This window comes from Branchiostoma lanceolatum, chromosome 11, assembly GCF_035083965.1.
Source record: "Branchiostoma lanceolatum isolate klBraLanc5 chromosome 11, klBraLanc5.hap2, whole genome shotgun sequence".
Classification (NCBI taxonomy): Eukaryota; Metazoa; Chordata; class Leptocardii; order Amphioxiformes; family Branchiostomatidae; genus Branchiostoma; species Branchiostoma lanceolatum.
The window spans coordinates 7,218,389-7,240,089 of NC_089732.1; the positions used below are offsets into that span (position 1 = coordinate 7,218,389).

At 40.7% G+C, this 21,701-nt stretch overlaps 1 protein-coding gene across 14 annotated transcripts in view; it reads left to right on the top strand.

Moving 5' to 3' along the window:
* LOC136444978 (nuclear factor 1 A-type-like) overlaps positions 1 to 18,907 on the top strand; it is a 54,882-nt gene extending 35,975 nt beyond the window's left edge. Inside the window, exons 3-12 of one of the 14 annotated variants that reach the window (XM_066442795.1) lie at positions 1,323 to 1,382; positions 5,427 to 5,588; positions 6,107 to 6,400; positions 8,305 to 8,478; positions 10,113 to 10,273; positions 10,906 to 11,086; positions 11,657 to 11,784; positions 12,357 to 12,525; positions 13,276 to 13,320; positions 14,089 to 18,907. In XM_066442795.1, coding sequence (XP_066298892.1) covers positions 1,323 to 1,382; positions 5,427 to 5,588; positions 6,107 to 6,400; positions 8,305 to 8,478; positions 10,113 to 10,273; positions 10,906 to 11,086; positions 11,657 to 11,784; positions 12,357 to 12,525; positions 13,276 to 13,320; positions 14,089 to 14,180 — 1,466 coding nt within the window. In that variant the 3' untranslated portion in view covers positions 14,181 to 18,907. Of the gene's footprint in view, positions 1 to 1,322; positions 1,383 to 5,301; positions 5,377 to 5,426; positions 5,589 to 6,106; positions 6,401 to 8,304; positions 8,479 to 10,112; positions 10,274 to 10,848; positions 11,087 to 11,656; positions 11,785 to 12,356; positions 12,531 to 13,275; positions 13,321 to 14,062 lie in introns of all 14 variants that reach the window. The other 13 variants (XM_066442800.1, XM_066442799.1, XM_066442794.1 and 10 more) reach the window with 13 other exon arrangements.
* The last annotated feature ends 2,794 nt before the right edge of the window (positions 18,908 to 21,701 follow it).

The following is a 21,701-nucleotide window of genomic DNA, read 5'->3' on the forward strand; positions in this document are numbered from 1 at the left end:
ATTTTGTTAAAACAGGCTAATTTTGAGATTTCATTGTATAGTAAATCTAGGAGCAATACTCCCTTCTTTTCTTATTAATCTCGTTGAGCATTTTACCTAATCTCCAAGTAGATCTATCAGTGGCAATAACAGTATCCAAAGGGCAAAAGCAGGCTGATAATACTGCTTTTGCCCTTTGGATATACTGTAATTGCCACCAATAGATCTGCTTGGAGATCAAAATTTACCTTAATTCTTGGAACAAGTAGCACAATTTTATAAGAGGATGGCCACACCTAGGCAGTTATGTTGTATTGATGTCACCTCTTTCAGCAAAAAGCATGGTAACCTGCAGAGCATTATAATACAGTAACTTATTGCTGCAAGTGTCCGATAGATCTGTGTCTGTATTGGAAGCCAGACCAGTATTAGTATTGCGGATTCAATCAACACTAATACTTTAAGGGGTACAATTAAGCAGGCCAATGTCATTATCATAGTCTAGGTTCTTCTGGCCTCTTACCCCATGTGGGTCATGTCTGTTTCTTCCTGTTTCCATCTGTATTGTCACAGGCTGTACCTACTGTTGTCTTCCCTGTCAGTCTTGTACAGGAGGGGCACACCAACTATGTGCCCCCACCCTGACACAACTGCAACTGCCACCTGTTTTAGCAATCTAGAGTCACTGGGGGGAAAGAAAGAAGGCCCCAGTGCTCTTACCAGTTTATCATGAAGTGGTGTTTGTGTGTGTGTGTGTGTGTGTGTGTGTGTGTGTGTGTGTGTGTGTGTGTGTGTGTATGTGTGTGCATTTTTTATGTGTACATGCATGTACATATATGTGCCTAGTGTGTGGGTTTGTACGTGTACGTGTGTGTGTGTGTTCTACAAAGTAGTTTGAGAGGTTCATGAATTACCATTTGACTGTTAACATATAACTAGTAGATCAATAGTCACACATTTGAGTGTAAAATTTTGAGGGTTTTCCTTTGTTCTTATGCAGTGCATAGTGTTCTAGAGTACACTATCTTTTGAAATATCTTAAATCGCTAATTCTTTCACAAATGACTTTCTTTAGTAAACAAAATTGTTTCTCGATTTTTATTGATGACACTTTTTATACTCGTAACATTGTGGGCTAAAACATTACAAAAACAGTTGCTGTAACCAATACAATTACACACCACAAAATCACATCAGTAGCTCTGAGGAAGGTCAAAGTGATGATGATGACCATACAATTGCAACAGCATGGCCTTGACACTGAGCACTTCTGCAGACTCACCCTCCCTAACATACCGAAAAGTCATCAAGGTTGAAGTTTTTCTTTCTTGTTTATTTTTCAGAGAACACTGGCAGTGATTCTGGGGACAGCATGTCAGTTTCCAGTGACCCCGACATAAAAGGTAGGTTACCAAGGCAAGGCCACACCCCTAGAGACAATGGTTGCCATGGTAACTAGATTTTGAGTGGGTTGTGTATTTTATCGGAGTGTACCTGCAAGATCTTACAGACTTCAGAATTGAAGGAAAAGTCAGGTAAGATAAAACAAAGTTTTGAAAGGTTTGTGGAAAAAATATTTAGTGTGTCAGAAAGTTATTATTTTGGCGTACGGAAGACTGCCAAAAAAGTTACTGTATCTTTAAGATTATCCTTGCTACAAATTTGAGGATTTAGAAAGTGGGACAAAACAGCTTGAAATCCCTTATCAGATAATACATCGACACATTCTGGATTGTTAATGTGTCTGGAAAAGTAAATTTCATGGGATGGGGTGCCATCTCATTTCCTGAAGAAAGTAAAACTTTCTAAAGATTCAGTCTAAAACAGCCCTAGGTAAGCCATTACCGGCTAAGTAACTACCAAGAGACGTAATTGGGACAGACTTGCCATGCTCAGGATCCATAGAAGATGGTCTGGTTGTAATATCATCTTCACTTTAATTTGTCCCTGTCTGCCTATCTAAGAGACTGGAACCTCTCGACTGAAAGTCAAGTACAGTCATTCCCAGCTGTCATTAACGTAAGAATGACGCAGACAGCTCGAAGTTTGTGTTATTTAGCGGTACTTCAATCATCTACGTATTCGTTCTGCAACAAGGGCTCTCTAATCTAGCCGGCAATCTAATGTCTGATGAGCCGGGGCAGCGGTAACAAAGGAGGTTGTTTTCTCTTCACATCACGTCTGCGGGTGGAACTAATGAGTGATCCACAGACAGGCAATGCTGCACTTGAACTTGAACTGGAAAGCTGCAGCCTAATCCGGCTGCTCTGCCCTTAGGAGGGCTGAACTTGTTTTGAAGAAAGGGAACGGCCCTGTCAGTTCTAATTAGGTAATGCCGGCGGGGAGGAAAACACGGTGGCGCGACGGTGTCCCGGGGTGTGGGGAGGGACGTGCGGCACCGCGTGCATGCGTGACAGTCCCTCCGTACCACGGCCACAACGCCACCTGTGTGTAGAGGGCAAAGCGCGGGTTCTAGACAGGATGCCACCTTTCTGATCTTCATCCAGAAAGGACGTCTTTTATGGCCGACCGTATCTGATGCAGACTGAATCTCATAACCTTTTCCTCTTGACAAGTTAGATAATGAGGAACTGGAGGATTCCTGCATCTTATCTTAGTTTTCTGTTAGCCACTCTTACCACAGAAATCAAATTCTAAGTCTTCAAAGAAGTTTTAACTGTCTGAAATGTGTATAAAATGTGGTTTTCATGGAACGAGCAACTACAGTATTGCTGATTATGTTTGTAAAATAGTTTTAAGGTTAGATAATGTGTTCAGTAAATTCTGCCAGGAAATGGTTTTATCCATAGATAGTGATTCAAAATTCAAAAAGGCTGATACTATATGAACAAATTTGGAAGGTCAGAGATCAGATATTCTACTGCATAATATTGTTAAAATAGGGTTTGGTCATAGTTTAGTTAGTCGTTTCCTCATCAGGACATTGTTAACTTGATAGTCAGTTGAGCTGGTAGTATGTTTAGATGCTGTGGGAGCTACAGGTAGACTTAAAAGTTTGGTAATGGGTGGTAATGTGTGTCTTGTGTGTCTCAGAAAGTAATGCAATTAATTTAAAAGATGACCAGATCAGGGGAGCGACTTTAACGATGCTGAGTCGTTGAGGAATATCAGGAGGAAGGAGGTAGACACCCGCCCACATCTGCGACGGGCCCGCCAGATTTTATCAGTCTAAAAGGACATCACGTTCGCTTTGTGCAAATTTGGACATGAGGACCCACCTATGCAGCCAAATTAGAAGCACGTTTGTCGGCCAAGTTACCTACGGAGGTACATATCGCCTGATTTACTCAATGAGCTTTTAAAATCCTTATGGCTTGGAAATCTGCGCAAACGCTGTCTGATCACGTCCGACATAAGAGGAAGAAGTAAGTTTCCAGAAAGTCTGACTTGAATCAGTTTCGTTGACAACGGCCCACAGTGTATTATTGTTAAAAACTAAACAGCAGATGGGAGATTTGATACACTTCAAGCTTTTGAATTAAACGTGACCGGCATGCCAAAAATATAAACAGTTGTACCAAGTCAATGACCTATCAGCTGTAGCAGGATTACAGTCTGAGCCTCCATGATATATTGGAAGTCCTTGTTTGGCTTTTGTAATCAAAACCCTGCGGAGATAGTAAGGAAAAGGAAACATTTTGGAGATCTTGCAGGTCAGAATTTTATTGACAAATACATACCTGCACGTCTGTGATCCTAGTAACACTAACAGTTGGAGCTGTGGGTAGAAACAAAAGACGTCGCCTGGGGAGGATCAACCGCAGAACCAGACAGTTTTGGGGTCGTTTCTATAATAAAGATTGATTCTCAGTGACAGGTTCCCATACAACATTCATATGAAAGGCAATTATTGCAGCCTGTTGAAAATATGAGGAATGTCTTCAAGTAGTTATGAAAGAAAAATCAAAGGTTAGCAGCAGGTTTGGAATTATAGAAAAATCTTGGAGTCTGAAGGTTTTTGTGGATACTGAATCTTGAGTTCAAAAACACTGCAGTGAAGATGTGAAATGATTTATATATCATTGTAACTGCTGAAAATATCCCCCACACATATGGCTGTTAACAATTTGTCTAAGGAAATGTATCCATGGGAATCCTGGAGGAGTTTGATCGGTACCTGGCTGTGTTTCTTCCACTTCTCCCTAAGGGTTCTGTTTTAGGAGTGAGCTCACAAGGAAGACATCCCACTCCTAAGAAATAATCGGACCATATTTATACGCGGAGCGTGGTGTTTTTACGACGGTTGCATACCTTCGCCCAGAACTTCCTCGGGAGAGAGTTTTCATACCGCTCCCCACTGATGTCTAAACATTAGAAAGGGTCCCGTGTATACACCAGCTGGATCCAACTTTCATTAAACCAATTTCCTCGGTAAGACCCCGGCTTTTCTGACGTTTACGGGAGCTTTGGGCTTTATGTGTAAAGTGTAAAATGCCCCCCTCCCCACTGGGCATGAGATTTATAGAGAGAGGCAGGCAGACCCCAGGGTGGGTGCAGGTCTTTGGGATGAAGAAAGATGGAGGATTGAAAGAGCCAGGGGTCATGAGTTTGATCCCCAGTGCTACCCCCAGCTGTAGGGCTGAAATCCAGAGTGCTCATGTAGGCTTCCCTAAAGTAACTGTGTCCGTCACAATATGGAGAGAATGTTACACATGCACAGTCGGTAAAATGTTACAAAGTTTGTAACTGGCTTAGAAGTGCCTGAAGGAATAGGATGAGGTTTTGAGCAGACTATCTGAAGAGAGTCCTCCCATTCTTCCCAAAGTATTAGTAAGTGAAATGGCCCTTTCCTAATTTCTGTGTTGACCCTCACTGCAGAGAATTATCTTAAGAATAGGGTAATTTGATGTGATCTAGTTCAGGAGAAAAATTTTGCATTGTAAACTTAAGGTGTTCAATTTGATATCATGTTTTATTTGTAAGAAATACTGTACTTGGGAAGAGAAGTTCAATACATCGGGCTAACATAGCAGATGTTAGTACTAGAAGCCGCGGCAAAAATGCAGCATAATCAGGGGGACTAGACGATGATAATCCGCGCTGCCTGTGCAGGAATGTCGTGGAAACGAAGGGCTGAGCAGCAGTCCCATTGTGCACATTCCGGCATGGATAGGTGGACAGACCTCTACTTAAACACGTTTGCTTGCACATCAGCCTAACTTGCCATAACAAGAACACCGGTTGCATTGTACAGGAGTGCCACCTTGTGACTCAAAAAGCTACTGCAGCATGTCTCTTACATTGAAGCTTATGACCCTTTCAGGGAACCAGACCTGTAACATGGTGTTCTGTCGTTGATAGGCACCGTCCTTAGCAGTGACAACTTCATCACTAGCGGGGTGTTTGGGATCGCGGAGCTCCAGCGGATCACCAAGAGTAAGTCCGCCCTCTCTACCTTGTCTTGAAGCCTGTCCTCCTTATTTCAGACCCAGCGCGGTGGATTCCTGCGTCGGGTATTTTAACCAGAACGGGATTGGCCAGGGAGGGTCACTGCCATTCAAACGGCGTCGATCCCAGCCGAGCGAAAACTGCCTACAGCCATCCCTGGGAACCGAACTCCCATCATCAGCGAGGCAAATTTGTGGGAGGTCGGTCTTTCTTTAGTTCGATTGATAAAAATGGATGTACCATTTCATGGGATGACAGACTGAATCTATTTCTTTGGGGAAAAGCTAGTCGTCAGGCTCTTAAATTCGGGGTATTTTGTTTTTCTTAGTTTGTGATAGTGACTGTTTGTGGTACCTATTGTTAAGGGGGGAAGCAGTTTACTTTGTCCTTCACAATATGAGTTGTGTAAGAGGCGAGAGTAGGAAATATTGCAGCTCTTGTCCTTCAAAGAATATGTTGATTCCAACAGCACAACTGTGCTGGAGGATAGAGTTTTAGCAAATTTGGAAGTTTTCATTGATCCATTCTGTTGTTATTCACCTTGTTGTGCCTAGTGGCACATACATGTAAGTCAGCAAGTTTCCTTACTGTTTCTGTAGCAGGGTATATGTTTACAGGGAGGGGTTGCTGGCCTTCCTTTTAAGAGCATTTAGAATCTTGAGAGCAGGAAATATGTCAGTTCTCGTTATGCTAACTAAGTGTTGTTTGTTTCCTGCAGCACCCATCGTGCAGGGTGGTGGTGTGGGGAACTTGACAATCGGGGACCTGGAGAGCCCGACCTACTACAGCATGCCTCCCGAGCAGCCCATGTCCGCAGGTATGGCCATTCGTCGCAGCCTTCAGACTGCCCCCCGCAGCATCAAGCGTCCCAAACGAAACGCTGGTTCTCTCTCGTCCGTGGACGACGACGCCGATAGCATTGGAGAGGCGGACGGGGACGTCAGCTTCTACGGTCGGTCGCCGGCTTCGCTCGGCAGTCAGTCCTCTAGCTGGCAGAGCGATATTGAACCAGGTGCAACTCAGTTGATGCTCCTCAGTTGCTTCAGCAGAAAAAAAGTCGAGTTCTGTCACAGTAACATGTAATGTGAAAAACTACAGACTGGTTGGGTACAGAATATTACCAATACATGAAATAATTTCCTCTAAATCTGGACAGATTTTTCAGCTCTATAGTAGCTGGCGAACAAAAATTGACCTTCCTACTGCTGTAAAAGCTATCTTTTGAGTACTTACCATTCTAAAAGATTTAACAAGAAATGCCCAAAAGGTTGTGCACATTCTTGATGATTTTACCATATTTGCACCGAGAAGAAATTGATCATACATCATATGCTACTGTGTACAGCAACTTGATTCCAAGGAGTCGTGTCAACAACTGCCCATGAAACTGTAGGCCCGATTTATTTGAGATCATCTGTCATGCTCTTCTTCCAAAGATATTTGTGTATAATCTGCATACTTTTCTAAGATTATGATATCAAGAAGAAACGATTGAAAGGAAATAGCGTGCTTAAGAGGATATAAATCTGGCCTATTCAGTGTCACATGAACAGTCAGAACATCTTAAGTCTTTGTCTCCAAGCTGAGGGAAGAGAACATGACTCTTGACGTCAAAAGGTACGTAACTTTTGTTTTCATTGATGTACAGTTAGGAGTCTTAGGACTAGCAAGCAGAGGCCCGGACGATCTACATGTACCTACCAGAGAAGGGAGTGTTTTTCCCATTGATTTCAGCACCGCAGCAACTGCACTTTTAGATGCCAGCAGCTTTTCAAACGCCCTCGCTTAGATGCTTGCTTGCCTGCTTGCTTTTGTCTTCAACAGACAAAGTCTCACGGTGTATGGTTGGGTGTGAACTGTTAACAAGTTTGACATCATAAGATTGTTGTAACTAATGGTCTTGATTGTTGCTGATTTCTCCACATTAAGTTTGTTACTCCTTGTTACATAGTTTATATGGTCTTCTGGTAGAAGGTACAAAAGCTTGAGAAACACAGGGTAACTTATATCAATTTGAAACACATATCACATGTAGTACACACGAAGAAAATGATTTTGAACGTCTCTTTCTACTGTATGGTAAAAAGGGATAATAAAAAAAATTCTATGTGAACGTACTTGGGAAGAGGGGGGTTACAATTTGATACAGAAGGTGGTGGTGATATAGATATAAAGGGGCTCAACAAGGTTTCACTGTGGTTCATTCCACGACTCTTTTGAAAATTCATGTAGCTACAATAATACTATGTATCATTGTGATGTCTATACATGTGTAACACTTTTTGTTCTTGTCTATCATTTGTCTTTTTGTCTCTTTATCTAAAGCAAATTCCATTTTTAGAAAAAAAATTAAGAAACTGTAACAAGTGGATGCTTGTGTTTAAGTTCAGTAGTTGTATATAACTTTAATTTTGTCTCATGTGTTTATTTTGAATTGGGTATTTCTTAACAGCAAGTCCTGACAAAATTTGAATCGGACTAGTAATTTAATATATTTTTGTTCATTGTCTTATGTTTCTTGATACAATACAATACAAAACTATCAGCTTCTAAAAAGATATGTATAATCTGTTTTTATGAAAGCAAGAATGCACTTTGTGGTCAAGGCAGCAAAAAAAATTTTTTTCCAAAGTATTCTTTGAAACATAAAATTTCATGAAGTGTATTGTAATAACAACTGCTCTAAAATGGAATATTGGAATGATTCTTTTTCTATTCAAGTATTCTAAAATGAAAAACAACCGATAACATTTTACCCACATTCATTTTATGTTATTTTTTGACGATAATTTCTTTTGTCGAGGACGTTATTTTGCTAAGGTAGCACACATGTAGCTGTTGGAAGAGAGGCTGTGTTTATGTGCCAGGGCTTTGCTGCTGCACGACGTTGCTGACGAAGCTTGTTGCCATCCACAGGTACCAGCCCTGCCCTGCCCTCCCCGAACGTCATCCACGCCAAGCCAAAGCCATCCGACAAGCCCGGCAACTTCGGCTCTCCTGCTAGCACAGGTGGGGCTCCTACGACCACCGCAACCACGCCCGCCGCCATGCATGCTCTCCCGCATCCCGTTCTTTTGACTGGGCCCGGAGGTACAGTGGTGTGAGACCTTGAATGGAGTGACCTTTGAACTTGAGTGACCACAAAGTGCCTTCCTAAAAACAGCCTCTCTGTTAAGCTAATTCTTTTATTTTTTTTATTTTTTTTTTCAGATATGATTTTCGACTTTTTATTTGCGTTTTTCTCCTTTCTAAAAGAAGCTTTTTCCACTTAATTGTGACCAAAATGTATAAGCTTTTCTAGAAATGGTGGCGGAAATTCTCTTGACTTCTGGGCCCAGAAGTTGAACTGCAAACTGGAGATCTTGTATTTCATTCAGCTACATGTAGAAGGCTATCAGGTTATGTGTGTAAGTTTGAAAGATTTGAAGATTCCTTGCAAATTTTCACTGAACTGAAGAGACCAGTCTATCCTTTCTTTCTTCTTGAGGATGAAATTTTCTAGCTGGAGATAAGAAATCCCATTTTCCCAGGTCTGAAGTGAACACATCAGACACCTAGACAAATAACTACCTGTACCACACTTGCCAAACTGAATAGAAACCTTAAGACGCTTGTTTTGATGCTTAGGTGGGACGACTTATGCAAATTTCTCCTGACCTTAATCGAAAGACAGTGACAGTGCAGCTTGGTCCATAGTTAACGGTTATTTGGTAGATATGAATATATAAACTACATGTATTACCTATCACTCAGAGTACCATGAAATCTGGTCATTTAGCTTGAAATTGTAAAGTCTTTGTATAGTCTCAGCTTGTACACACTAACATGCATCATGTCGTAAAAATTCACTCACTCTCTTCATCCTAAAATCTACTTGTCAGTCATCACTTGACATTGGTAAAAACCTACTCATCTACATGTGTGATAACTCGACTGGTTGAATTTTTTCACTGAATGTTTCACAGCACAGAAAGATCAAATCAGAAATGCCTAACTAGTTTTTGAGGCCCTGCTGCTTGCTTGCTTAACTGCTTTCCCATAATTTTTCCGATCTGTGATGGTCGTCCTCATACGGTTGGTTTGTTGTAAGAAATAGAGAATGCTCTTCCAATTCTGACTGAACACGACTTCTTGAGATGGTGTAGTGATAATATGCTAGTACGTGTGAATGTGTCATGTTGTACATAGAGTTTACAGAAAAAACATCCTTTTGGAAAGAAATCTTGTGTAATTGTAAAGATTGTAAAATTCCTTTCTCGCAAGAGGTTGTCTAAAACATAGATAAAGAGGCATGCAGTTTCCGTAATATTCCAAACTTGGAGAAACTGAATCAATTAGAAAACAAGTATTTTGTTGTACTTGTGTATGTAAAGTCATCTGCCATTCATGCATGTATTTTGTGAGGAAAGTTTTAGAGTGTAGACTGAGATATTTAGACCACATTCCAGAATTTGTAAATCAGGATTCAACCAGGCATGGGGTTGATCCCGAATCGATCCACCAAATCTACCTACTGAGGATTGCAGTTATCCCCTTCAGAGCCAGGTTCAGACCGTTCATACCAGGATTCGTGAATCAGAATCAATCCTGTACCTGGGTGAATCCTGAATCGCGAATCCTGGTATGAACAAGGTCTTAGGATGTCTTTAGAAAAGGATCCTTTTGTCCATTTTATTCCAACTAAAGTTGTAAGTTCGGTCCTGTCCCCCCCCCCCCCTCCCCAGGTGCTGTGTACCCTACAGCTCTGGCCTTCAGCACGGCGGGGTCGTTCCAGCAGCCCGGGGGGTACTACCAGCACCCCCTCCGCTTCCACCACAACCCGGAGAGCAACACACTCGCAGACTTCGTCCAAGTGGTCTGCAACCAAGAGGCTCAGAACCAAGAGGTACACACAGACAAGTCATGATTTTGTTTGAAAGTTTGTAGGTAATAAATAGCCAAAGAGACTACTAGAAGATAAAGAGTGAAGAAGAAATGATAAAGGACAATTGGCAAGAGGAACGCACAGATAATTCATAACTTTGTTCAAAAGTTTTTACATACCCTATAGGCTATAGCCAGAGACTACTGGATTAAGAGTCAAGAAGAAATGAAAAAGGACATTTGGCAAGCAGTAAATATGTCAGTTGCATTTTTCAATACTGTAATTCTTGTGTCTTTCCCTGTAACTTTATGTTGACTGTTTTCACGGTCACCTCTGTACCGTGAACTTATCTTCACTGTGAAAAACCTGTTGTAATTATTTATGATTCCTTCACACATCTGTTCTGTGAAGTAAGTTCAGTGGAAACGTCCATTTTCCTTACACTGAAATTTTGCTACCATGAAGATAAAGTGAATTACAGTACCTGATTTGCATCCTTTAAATCTTGATGATTTTTTTTTTTTAAATGTGTGCTGTACGATCCCCTGATTGATTGATTGATTGATTGAATGATTGCTTGCCCCCCTTCTCCACAGTCGTATGCACATGGGACTCGAGAGACTTGGGTAAAGCTGGAACGTTCCGTCCCACAGGTCTGCAAGAACGAGAACAAGTTCAACCCCTCCAAGTGCAGCCCCGGACCCTTCATTCCTGCTACCATGCTGCCTCCACCCCCGCCGCCACCCATGGCGCGACCCGTTGCCCTGGTGACGTCAGGTGCCGGATCCACGACAAGTGCCACGCCTTCTCCCACCACCTCCACCTCCACATCAAGTAAGTCACATTTCATGTTGTCATCACTTACGAAAACAACATTCTACAAAAATGTAGTCATGAGTTTGGGGAGAATGGAGAACCATGCAGATTTTGATAACAAACATTCCTTTGGAGAATTCATGTGAATGGGACAATCCTCATAGCAATCTCTGGAGTCTGGATAGTGGATTATCAACCATTCATGATCAGGCTTCAAATTGTACTGACATGTTGCAACATATTAGATTTGAGAAGTTTCATGAATTTTTTTTTATTCAAACAGACATTATATAACTTGATGAAGAATATGGGCTTGTCTTATTCTTTACCAATACTGTATTGTAATCATTATGGGCTTGTCTTATTCTGTACCGGTACTGTGTCGTAATCGTCACTGGCATGTCTTATTCTGTACCGGTACTGTGTCGTAATCGTTCCTGGCATGTCTTATTCTGTACCGGTACTGTGTCGTAATCGTCGCTGACATGTTTTATTCTGTACCGGTACTCTGTTGTAATTGTTCCTGACATGTCTTATTCTGTACCCGGTCCGGTAATGTGTCGTAATCTTTCCTGACATGTGTTCCAGGTGCAGCCAGTGCACCGGGCTCCACCTGCCCCACCACCCCACCTGGCAACCGTGCCATCATGACCAGTCCCTTCGCTGCACTGGGCCGGCCGGAGACAGGCTTCATCCACCCGCAGGCACAGCACCAGGTGAGAACACACCTGTCCACAGGTGTGCGGTCATGCGCACATGTGTGATCACAGGTGCAAGATCTCTGTTGTGACGTTGTGTGCTTTTTCAGAAATCTACTTGTATTTCCACCTTGTTGCTGCTGTCATGATCATTCTTTGGAAGTGGGTCAGGGATATTGATGTCACTGTTTTATAGAAGATGCAATTTTTAGCCCATTCAAATGCTGGAAATTGAGTTATCATGGAAGCTCATCTGTGTTGGTAGTAATCATTATACAATCCTAAACTTTCTTCCAAAATTTGATCCGTGAATACCTTAGAGTTGGAAAAAAGTTTAGCATTGTCTTATGGAAATTAAGTTGTTCCATGTGAGAAACATATATGAATCCTTGACCATTTCCTGTAAGGTGCAATTAAGGAAAGGAATCTGTGTTTCAGCTTCTATAGTTGTGTAGCAAAATGCTTTTCACACATTGCTGCATTAAATCTGCCTTTATTCACTGCTTTCATTGCAATCTTGCCCCTACTCTCCGGCTCTTCTATTCTGTCATCCTACCCCCTTGTTCATCAGTATCCTGCTGTTCCATCAGTTGCTGACATACCCCAACATCAGCCCCGTCAGTATGACTGCCCTCAGCCCCAGTGTGCTGGCGTCGCCCATGACAACGCCACGGACCACGCCCAGATCCACGCCCATCCCGCGCTGGACCGCCCCGTTGATCTCACTGGAGGAGAATGCAGACTACAACATGATGGCGGGTAAGGTAAACATTCCGCAGTAGAGTAGATACTAAGAACAACGGAAGCTCATCTGTGTTGGTAGTTATCATAGTACAATGTTTAACTTTCCTCCAACACAAAAGTATACACAGATCAAATTGTCAACAACCTTTGATCCCGAAGAAGGCGACAGTGTTTGTTGAAAATTTGATCCATGTATACCTTTGTATATTGGAGGAAAGTCTGGCATTGTACTACTAAGAATAACTGGAAACTTTTCTTTTGGTATGAAACATTCAAACTTGCTGCCAATAAGAACAAATGTTCACAGTGAAGTTTGTGCCAGAAATAATGCTCAACGTTGCTTCTGGAATCAAACATTTAGGATTACTGCTTAAGAATGTATCATTTCTGAATCGTTTCTATATTATTTCTTGTTTCTTAAACAAAAAAATGCAGGATCTATTGTGCAACATTATTTTCTTGTAGTATTGTGGTGAAATGTACAAATGCAAGTCTTGCAAAATTGTGAGAATGAATTTGAGCCTTCAGAGCAATATTGAACTGCAGAATTATAGAATATACTTGGAGAATTATCCAACATTGCAGTATTATTACAGTATATTTTGTGTACTGAAATCCCAATTTGGTACTCATTATAGCAATCTTTGTTGACATAACAAAGCTACTGCGACTTTCGTAAGGTGTTCTACACCTATACATGCAAACAAACAAGTACATATAGATACAAAAGAATTAACCTATGTCATTGTTACTTGTGTGTTACAGGAATGGTACAACCTATGAACCCTGAGGAAGGCATGCTAAATGAAGGTGAGTTTCACATCAGTTCTTCAGTAGCTAAGGCAGAACAGTTGGCCATTGAATTTAACAATTTGTAAATCACCTTTTCCTTCATTTCTCTCCCCAAATATACCACATACAATTTGAGTCTTACTTTTAGTTATTATAGTGAATGATGGAATTGAAATATTTGTATTACAGAGCTTAGCGAAACTTTGATGCCATCAAAATAGATGAATGCACACCACATGTATATTTGCACTTCATACAAACAACTGCCTTGTATATCTTTACAATACTTTGCCCTGCACAGTTACAAGAACTTACTATTAGAATGAAGTTAGAACAATAGAACATTTGGCTTTGTAACAGTTTAATGTAGAAGTTGTATCTATGTTTTGTTTGGAATTACCTTTTATTATTAAAATGTCCTTGGCCTTAGTGCTGAAATACCTTCCATTGAAAATATTACCCTATAAAGTAAGTTCCTCTTAGCAAATGAGTTTGATGAAGAACTTGCTTCATCTATGTCTTATTGGGAATACCCTGTAATCACCAAGAGGTTCCTGTCCTTAGTGCTGAATGACTTTCCCTCAGAAATACTGCTGTATAAAGTTATGTCTCTTTGAGCCGATAAGTTAAAGTGATTGACCGTTAATCACATGTAGATTGATATACTCGTATTCCTTGTGTTAGACCAGTATTGTTGTAATTCCTGTCAGGACTGGAGGTGGTATTGGACTGTACTTACACTGCATCTGTGTTCTTACAGTCCCCGTCCACTCTTCTTCGTTGCAGAGCGCTTCTTCCCAATGATGCCCGCAGAGCCCATGGATACAACCACCAACAGCAGCACACAGACCAGCCCCACCAAGGAGGCTGCCGCATGACCCTCTGTGTCCCGCTGCCAAAGGAAAGTAGTTCCTTGGGGCTGTCGTGGCCGGATTGTGACAGCACAGCTTTGTACAAAATAGGGGACGACGAAGGTTTTCTGAGTAAACAATATGATACGCAGGTTAGCCCATCTAAGCAGTGTCTGCAGAGGAGCAGGATCTTTAACAGCAACAACCACGAAAACAAAGAATGCTCCTTTCTGATACAGAAACCTCAAAAAGACAAGACTCTTTTAATACCGACTGTGCATGTTTTCCAAAAGTGCTGATGAAAATGTTTGTAGCTGTTCTAAGGATTTATACATTTAGATAAGGCAGGAGAGATAGTAAGAAGCTCACCATGCAGTATGCCCCACTGCAAGGTGTTAGTAGACATTACAGTTAGATTACTTCGGCTTTGGACATAGAACGTAGAACTTAAAAAAGTAGGGAAAGAAGAAAGATTTTGGGAATGGAGTTGTGCCAACCCAAAGTTATAACTAAGCTGCTCCTACCATGTAGATGCCTTTAACACAAGCGAACACAGCAGAATACTAATACATGATAACAATCAGTATCAAAATAAGTCTAGTTAATTACTATGATAAGGTGTCTGTCTCCGACATTAGTTGGACAAAGTTGAGCGATTTTTTAGAAGTCAAAAGATGGTTTTATGGCAGGGCAGATGATAAGCTTGATTAAGTGCTAAGAAGTGGAGTCGTTATCTAGTATAGAATAGGATTATACAACAGATTTGCAAAGAAACTAGATGTATTTCAACATCTAAAATGAACAAATATTAACTCTAACTAACATTTTTGTTTCTTGGAATTGAACCGGATGTAGCTCTTTAGTATCTGAAGTTCAAAAAGTAAGAGGTTGGGTTTGACTGAATTAGTCACAGTGAAATCATCTCAGCCAGAATGTACATTTTGATAAGGACTCTGGTTGGAAGGTGTTTCAGCAGTTAGAATTGTTTCACAGTGTTGAAGAGTAGATTGAAGGATTTATTAGACTCACAGAATTTTCTTGATACAGGAAAAAGAGATATCGAATAAGTTTTAGTGAGAGCTTTAGTGTTTAAGATGGACGTTTAAACCACATTAAAGTTTCATCACTGAACTTTAATTTTTGAGGTAGAGAATTAGCAGGAACATTTGTAAAAAAAACATGGAGCAGATTGTTGCAGATTACAGAAAATGTCTGCCAGCTAGAGCCGTATTTGGTTATTGTGAAGGTGCCACTGCCTGTAGTCATCCCCACAAAATGTTCCGTCTTCTGTCAAAAATTTGCCTTCAATTTGAAATTCTGATTGGTTAGAATAAGGGCATTTGTGTACGCCTAAAACAGTGTGTACGCCTAAAGCAATCAACCTGATTAAAACCAAGAAAGTGAAGAGTAAACAACTGACAGTGAAGATTGGAAAACAGTTATAGATAACTAATGACCACATGGCTAAATTACTTCTTCGGGTTTACGTCTTATGCTTAACAGACATTTGAAGAGAGGAAAACTTGCCAGTTTGAAGGATCCTAGCCTCACCAGGCATTCTGCAGACACTGCTTTGAGGGCCTGTTTTCCGCTTCCTCTAAGACACAGCAACCTATAAGTAGCACCTTACAGAACTTAAAGACAGCCACGTCAGCTTCTTTCTCCACTGTGACAATTATTGCCAGTTAGTTAAGAATTTGAGATGTAACGTGGCTCAAATCTATTTTTCTGTGACTTATATAAGATGACTACTAAGCAAAACGACGGAGCTGAGTGGAGACAAACTTGTATGTTGACGTTGTTGGGTGTTGCACTTTCTATCCCTCCAGGGGAGTTAATCAGCACAAGGAAGAGTATTTATGAAGAGAAGAGAAGCCAAACGAAATTGCAGCAATAACTCTAAAGTGTGAACTATCAATATTGTGTAGTGTGAATATCTACTGGGCCTGTTGGCCATGTATTTGCTTCTGGAGACGAGAAAAAAAATGCACACGGAAGCTTTTAGAAATTTTATGCTTTGAATTCTATGAAGATATAGCCTCTATAAATGTAGTTGATAAACTTTTTTTTTAATACTGTGATCAATTTATAGGAAAATGTTACTAACCTATTTTACTGTCGCCAGGTCTTCATTGAACAGTCGTCCGAAACATTTAAAAAAAGTAAGGGGCCTTGTCTAAAATGTTTGACTTTGCCAAAGTTAATTCCTGTTTCAATCCTAAGTCTTTTCTAGGACAGGGAACTGTTAGAATGTGTCATTTGTGGCATGATATGGAAACTTTACTAGTTCTTGTTTGACAAAGTTGTTGTTCCATGAAGACCTTGGTGCTAATGTTGCGAGCGTGCTATCTGTGAAGTCGATGGCACCTTGTATCAAGTTCTTGACACCGAGGGTTCAACTGAAACATTTGAGAGATTCTGCTAACGCTGCTATATATATATCTATTTCAATATACGTATATCCTACGAGTGTCTCACGCCAAGTCATCATCTGAAAGAAACTTTTTAACTTCTGCTATCATCTTCTTCCGAGATGTTTCACAGACTTTTTTTGACATAGGAAATTTATTTTAATGTTGGTAAAGCTAAGAAAAATTTGACATGAATTGTTTCGGTTAGAAACACGTTTATATGTCCGGATGGTGGACTTCGCGTGACGCACCGTCGTAGCCTAACCTTGCTAATGATGCCTCTGACAATACCTGCTGATGTCTTCCACGTCTTCAAACCCACGTCCGCTTCATCGTAGTTCAAGCCCGACCACTTTACGTCCATTCCAAAACTGAAAACGTTGCGTTCTGCACACAACCAACCCAAACATATGGTTCCGCTCTGACCTGCCATCCTCGATTGTTTGTGTAAATTTTAATTTGGAAAGAGTTGCACAAGTTTCTGACTAGAGTGGTTGTACAGAAAGGATGTAAATAAGCTAAAAGTGTGAAAATTATTTAGATATTCTTAATATATATTTATATATATCCCTGTATAAAATGGTTTCTAGAACAGGGGGTATGTATCATAGACAAGTGCACATTGTGATTGAAAGGAGATCTGTATGATTCTGCCCTATTTTCAATGCAGAATTTTGTAATTTTAGAGCCCCTTACTTGGAACAATTTTATGCAAGAGAGGAAGAAGTATTTCCGATGAAATGGACTTGTGGTTCGAGCTGTCCTCTACTGAGACCCTAAATGGGTCGACTTTAGAGGCAGTGAACGTTTATGTAAAATGTCTTGGAAAGTGTTGTCTGCACTGAAAAGTCTAAATTATTCCAATTAACTGTAGGAACTAATCAATTATTATTATTACGTTCCCCTTTATTTTCTGTTGTCTTCGTGCTTTGTAGGCCTGAAAGTGCCACCCCTGTGTATCAGCTGTGTTGTGCTTGTGTGTGCCGACTGTTGTTATTTTGTGTTCATGGGCTGTGAGGTTATTTTGTACCATGCGTTTTTACCAGCTGTTTTGTAGCCAAAGGACATCGAGTAGCTATGCAGTGCTTTATGCAAATGCCTTGTGCCTAGATTTATGCCTCTTGCACCTCTCAGTGTAATCCCTTAGAAGGAGGGGGTCATACCCGCACAAAGCATAAAACGACGGCAAAACCGTAACAGGAACAATTGTACATGTACTACGATCAGTTCAGCAAATGGCCATGTGTTGTAAACACAGGATCGGTTATAGTGGCATATATGATGTGATGTACTTTGCCTGTTACTGAAAGGTTTTGCAATATAGCCACCCCCTCCACCTTTGGGGTTCATGCTGAGAGACCCATTATGCTGAAGGTGAAACAAACAATGGGCTTCCGAAAGTTGGGGGGAGAAATTGAAGAATGGGAACTCTCACTTGTTAAACTGGTCTGTTACGGTTTGGACCAGTCTTTTTATTTTATTTTATTTTCTGAAGATGTATCGAAAAGAGTGCAATATTTTTGTATAAAGAAAGGTGTAACACGAAGGACAGAGTTTTAAAAGATGTGTGATGATCTTGAAAATGTTATGGCTTGTATATAGACAATGATGCATTGGTATGTTGATAAGAATTGATACTGCAAGCAAAAGGTGTGGATTGTGTTATGGGATGGGAAACTAGGGATGGCTAACTCTGCTTTGAGTAATTTTAGAGCAATTGTTTTTGAAGTGCCTCTGTATACTGCGTAATCGCTTATCCATAGTAACCAGACGACCCCCAACCTTTCACCTTTCACCCCTCGCTTGGGAAACAACCCTCCTCACTCAATTGCTCCGGTACCCTCGGATGCTGAATCTGCTAGAACAGTTACTTAATCAATACATCTGCTTGTATCTACTGTAAGATGCATTCTATTGACAATGTTATACCGTACTGTACTTTACAATGTATTTGCAGTTTTTTCTTTACCGTAGGTGATAGCATAAAATAAGACAACTAACTAATGAGTAGGAAACGTCCATGTCTCGACTGTGAACCTCCAATGCTGCTCACCCCCCGAGTTGGATGAGCTGTTCCAGAGTTAGAGGGATGATTGGTAATGCCTGGAACATTCCATGATGTTAGTAGGGGTGGCAGGACACATTTCTATATTCTGGAGGGAGCTACTGGAATAAGAAAAGGTGGACAACAATGTGCCTCTGTATTTCTGATTGCAAAGCTTGGTGAAACACAGTATATGGGAAGATACAGTACCTTATGTTACTTGACACAACACAGCAGACAAGTTTACAACGTATAGCCATTAATGCACAATAAATGTTGCATTCCAAACTTCAGCAAAATGACTCTTGACTCTTTCTTGTGTGACTTGTTTAAGAGAAGTTAAAGTACATTGTCGAGGGAGAATAACTTGGGGCAAATATAGGACTGTTGGAATACAATATAAATCTTGAAAGGAGTATAGTATGACAATAAGGAAGCCAGAATACGTCACGAAAGCAAGCTTTTTATACCATGGACTCAAAACTTGTACATGTTCAATTCTTCTGAAACAGTTGATATCCACCTAATGGCGGTGACGTTTAGCTATGTGTGCAAAAATGTCAGCATCCTGATTATCCCGTAGCTGCAATGATATTTTGAACCATATGGGGGCGCTTTCTAACTGTGTACTAGCAGAGCGTATTCACACTCACGATACTGCAGTAATACTTTTAGCCGTTTAGGGGCGCTTTCTAACTGTCCACTATCGGTTCATAAGTGTAAAAGAATTACTCTCCAAGCAGAGGAGGGGTTTCGGCTGGTTTTTGACGTGTTTTTATGCGATTTGTCGGGCTTTCTACTTTGTAATCATTTTTGTATAGCCAAGTTAGCCAACCCACACGGTGGCTATCTTGTCCATCCGTGACACTCGCACGACAAGATGATGACGACAGATTAAAAGTGTCTTTATTGTATACATCAAATATCTGTGAAACAAAACTTCTTGGTCTATCATTGGAATAAGTTTGATCATACAAAGCTTGGACAAAAGTTACCTCTCCTAGCATACATTGTCTGTGTTAACCCATATGGCCATGTCACATTTAATACCTTCTCCCCGTGGGCTGAGAGTGGGAGGCCCTGCTACTTGGCACCCAATACTGTTGCTATGAGAATGGGAGGGTTGCTTAAGCATAGTTACCACTGTTTAGACACAACAATACTAACACCAGATAAAGGGGAAATACTGTAGAACACAGTGGTCAAACCCTCACAGACGTCGGTATAGAAGGAACATTTCTCAAAGACAGATCAACTTGACGAGCAAATAGTCAGATAATATGAAGGGGCAGCCAACAAGTGCTGACAAAGAAACACCTCGAAACAGAATAATGGAAAGAACCGTACCGGATCCCAGTAAGTCGTCCACTATGTCCAGGATTGGCAGGAAGAATACGTCTGCCGAGGCAAATTTTGAAATTGAAATTACTGCTGTTTAATTGTTGCATAATGTCATTTTTTAAATGTTGACCTGATCATCGTGATAATTTTTTTTACCTTGAAAGGTTCTCAAATGAAAGTCACCTCCCCACTTCCACCCATTAGAAGATCGCCAACCCCTCCACAGGTGAGTCTCACTTAACTCAAATGTTCTGAATGCCTTATTTGATGTGAAAAGTGTGCAGCTTTTATGTTTATGCAAACGTATGATTGTAAAGGGTGATAGTAACCTAGCCCAGTCTTACAGTAGAATATTATTCCTTTTTACCTTAAGTTTCTTAGTGCATCACACTATTGTAAAATTAGCACTAATAATTTAACCACATTAAGTTGATGTTATTTTCTACTTGAATTTCAATGTCACATACACACAGTAGTCCGCGGCAAAAAAGGGACGAAAGGGTTTCGAGGGTCTGGGTTTGAGTTCACATTTCTCAAAATGTGCTTCGAACTGACATTAAATACTAACATGGCTAAAAAGCGTATGATTTGGTGTGTTTTGGGTGGAAATTGCGTTTCGACCCGAGCCTTACTTCCGGATATCCATACGCGTTGAAGGTAAACTGTCCCTTTCACCAAGATTGACCTTTGTTGCGTTCTTTTGGCCGTGTTGCATTACCTCGCGCGTCGGGTTATTGTGAAAATCTCAGTGGTAGGATTTTCGTTATAATGGGCTTGATTATACCTTGGAGTTTTCTCTTTCTGACACTTACAGTCATTTTCGTGTCAAAAAATTTTGTGATGTCTTTAGTTCCGCGGGAAAATGCCAAATTTTGCGCCTCATTTTTTTTACTGAAAAGAACTTTTTCCCTTTTATATTTACTAAAATTACAGAGGTTGAAGAAACCGAAACTGTTTTTTTTAGCTAGAGGGATATCCTTCATTCCCATTCACAGTTGTTTTGGCTCAGAAGTATTTCCTGGAAGAGACGGTCGCTAGACTTGAGGGTGTGCAAACTCGAACTGAGACCCAAAATAAACTAGGGGGTGCCCCCTTAAGGTCCGAAGTAACGTTAAGCAAATGCATGTCAGTTATCTTCCACACGTGTCAGTGAGGTCCCCTAGCGATGAAAGTAATATTTGCCGCTACTGTGTAAGCTTTTGAGTCGTGTGCATGATTCACCCTATCGTCTTAGCAACCTTGATGCTGATTGGTCCAGATTATGATGACGATGACGAATGGCTTGTCCAAATGAGGGTAACGTCAAGTTTTTCTGTCAGCCTCCGCCCAAAGTTGTTACCAAAGCTCTTCTGACTCCAAATCAATTTATACATCCAGTCTTAATTACGGCTACCTGTCTTACAGGCGCTCAAGACTCTATCAACTCACTCTACATCAGGACCGCATGTGAAAGAGGAAAAGAAAAATTGCATCTATTGATAAACAAACGCAAAGAAACAGCGTTACATCTATTCAACGCCTCCTTGCTTTTACAAAATTGAATTGAACGTTGGATGTGTTTAATAGCCCTTCGGAATGTGACAATTTACAGGATATGCATATGTACACCTGACAAATTCTATTTGTAAATGAATGGAATTCAACGTCTGGGAGGTTTCAGTCTTTTTAAACTTTCTCAATCATCTTGGCTACCTGGGACTACCACGCAATCTGCTTTCATGTTGATTACATGTCTCAAATTTTTGTGGTTCT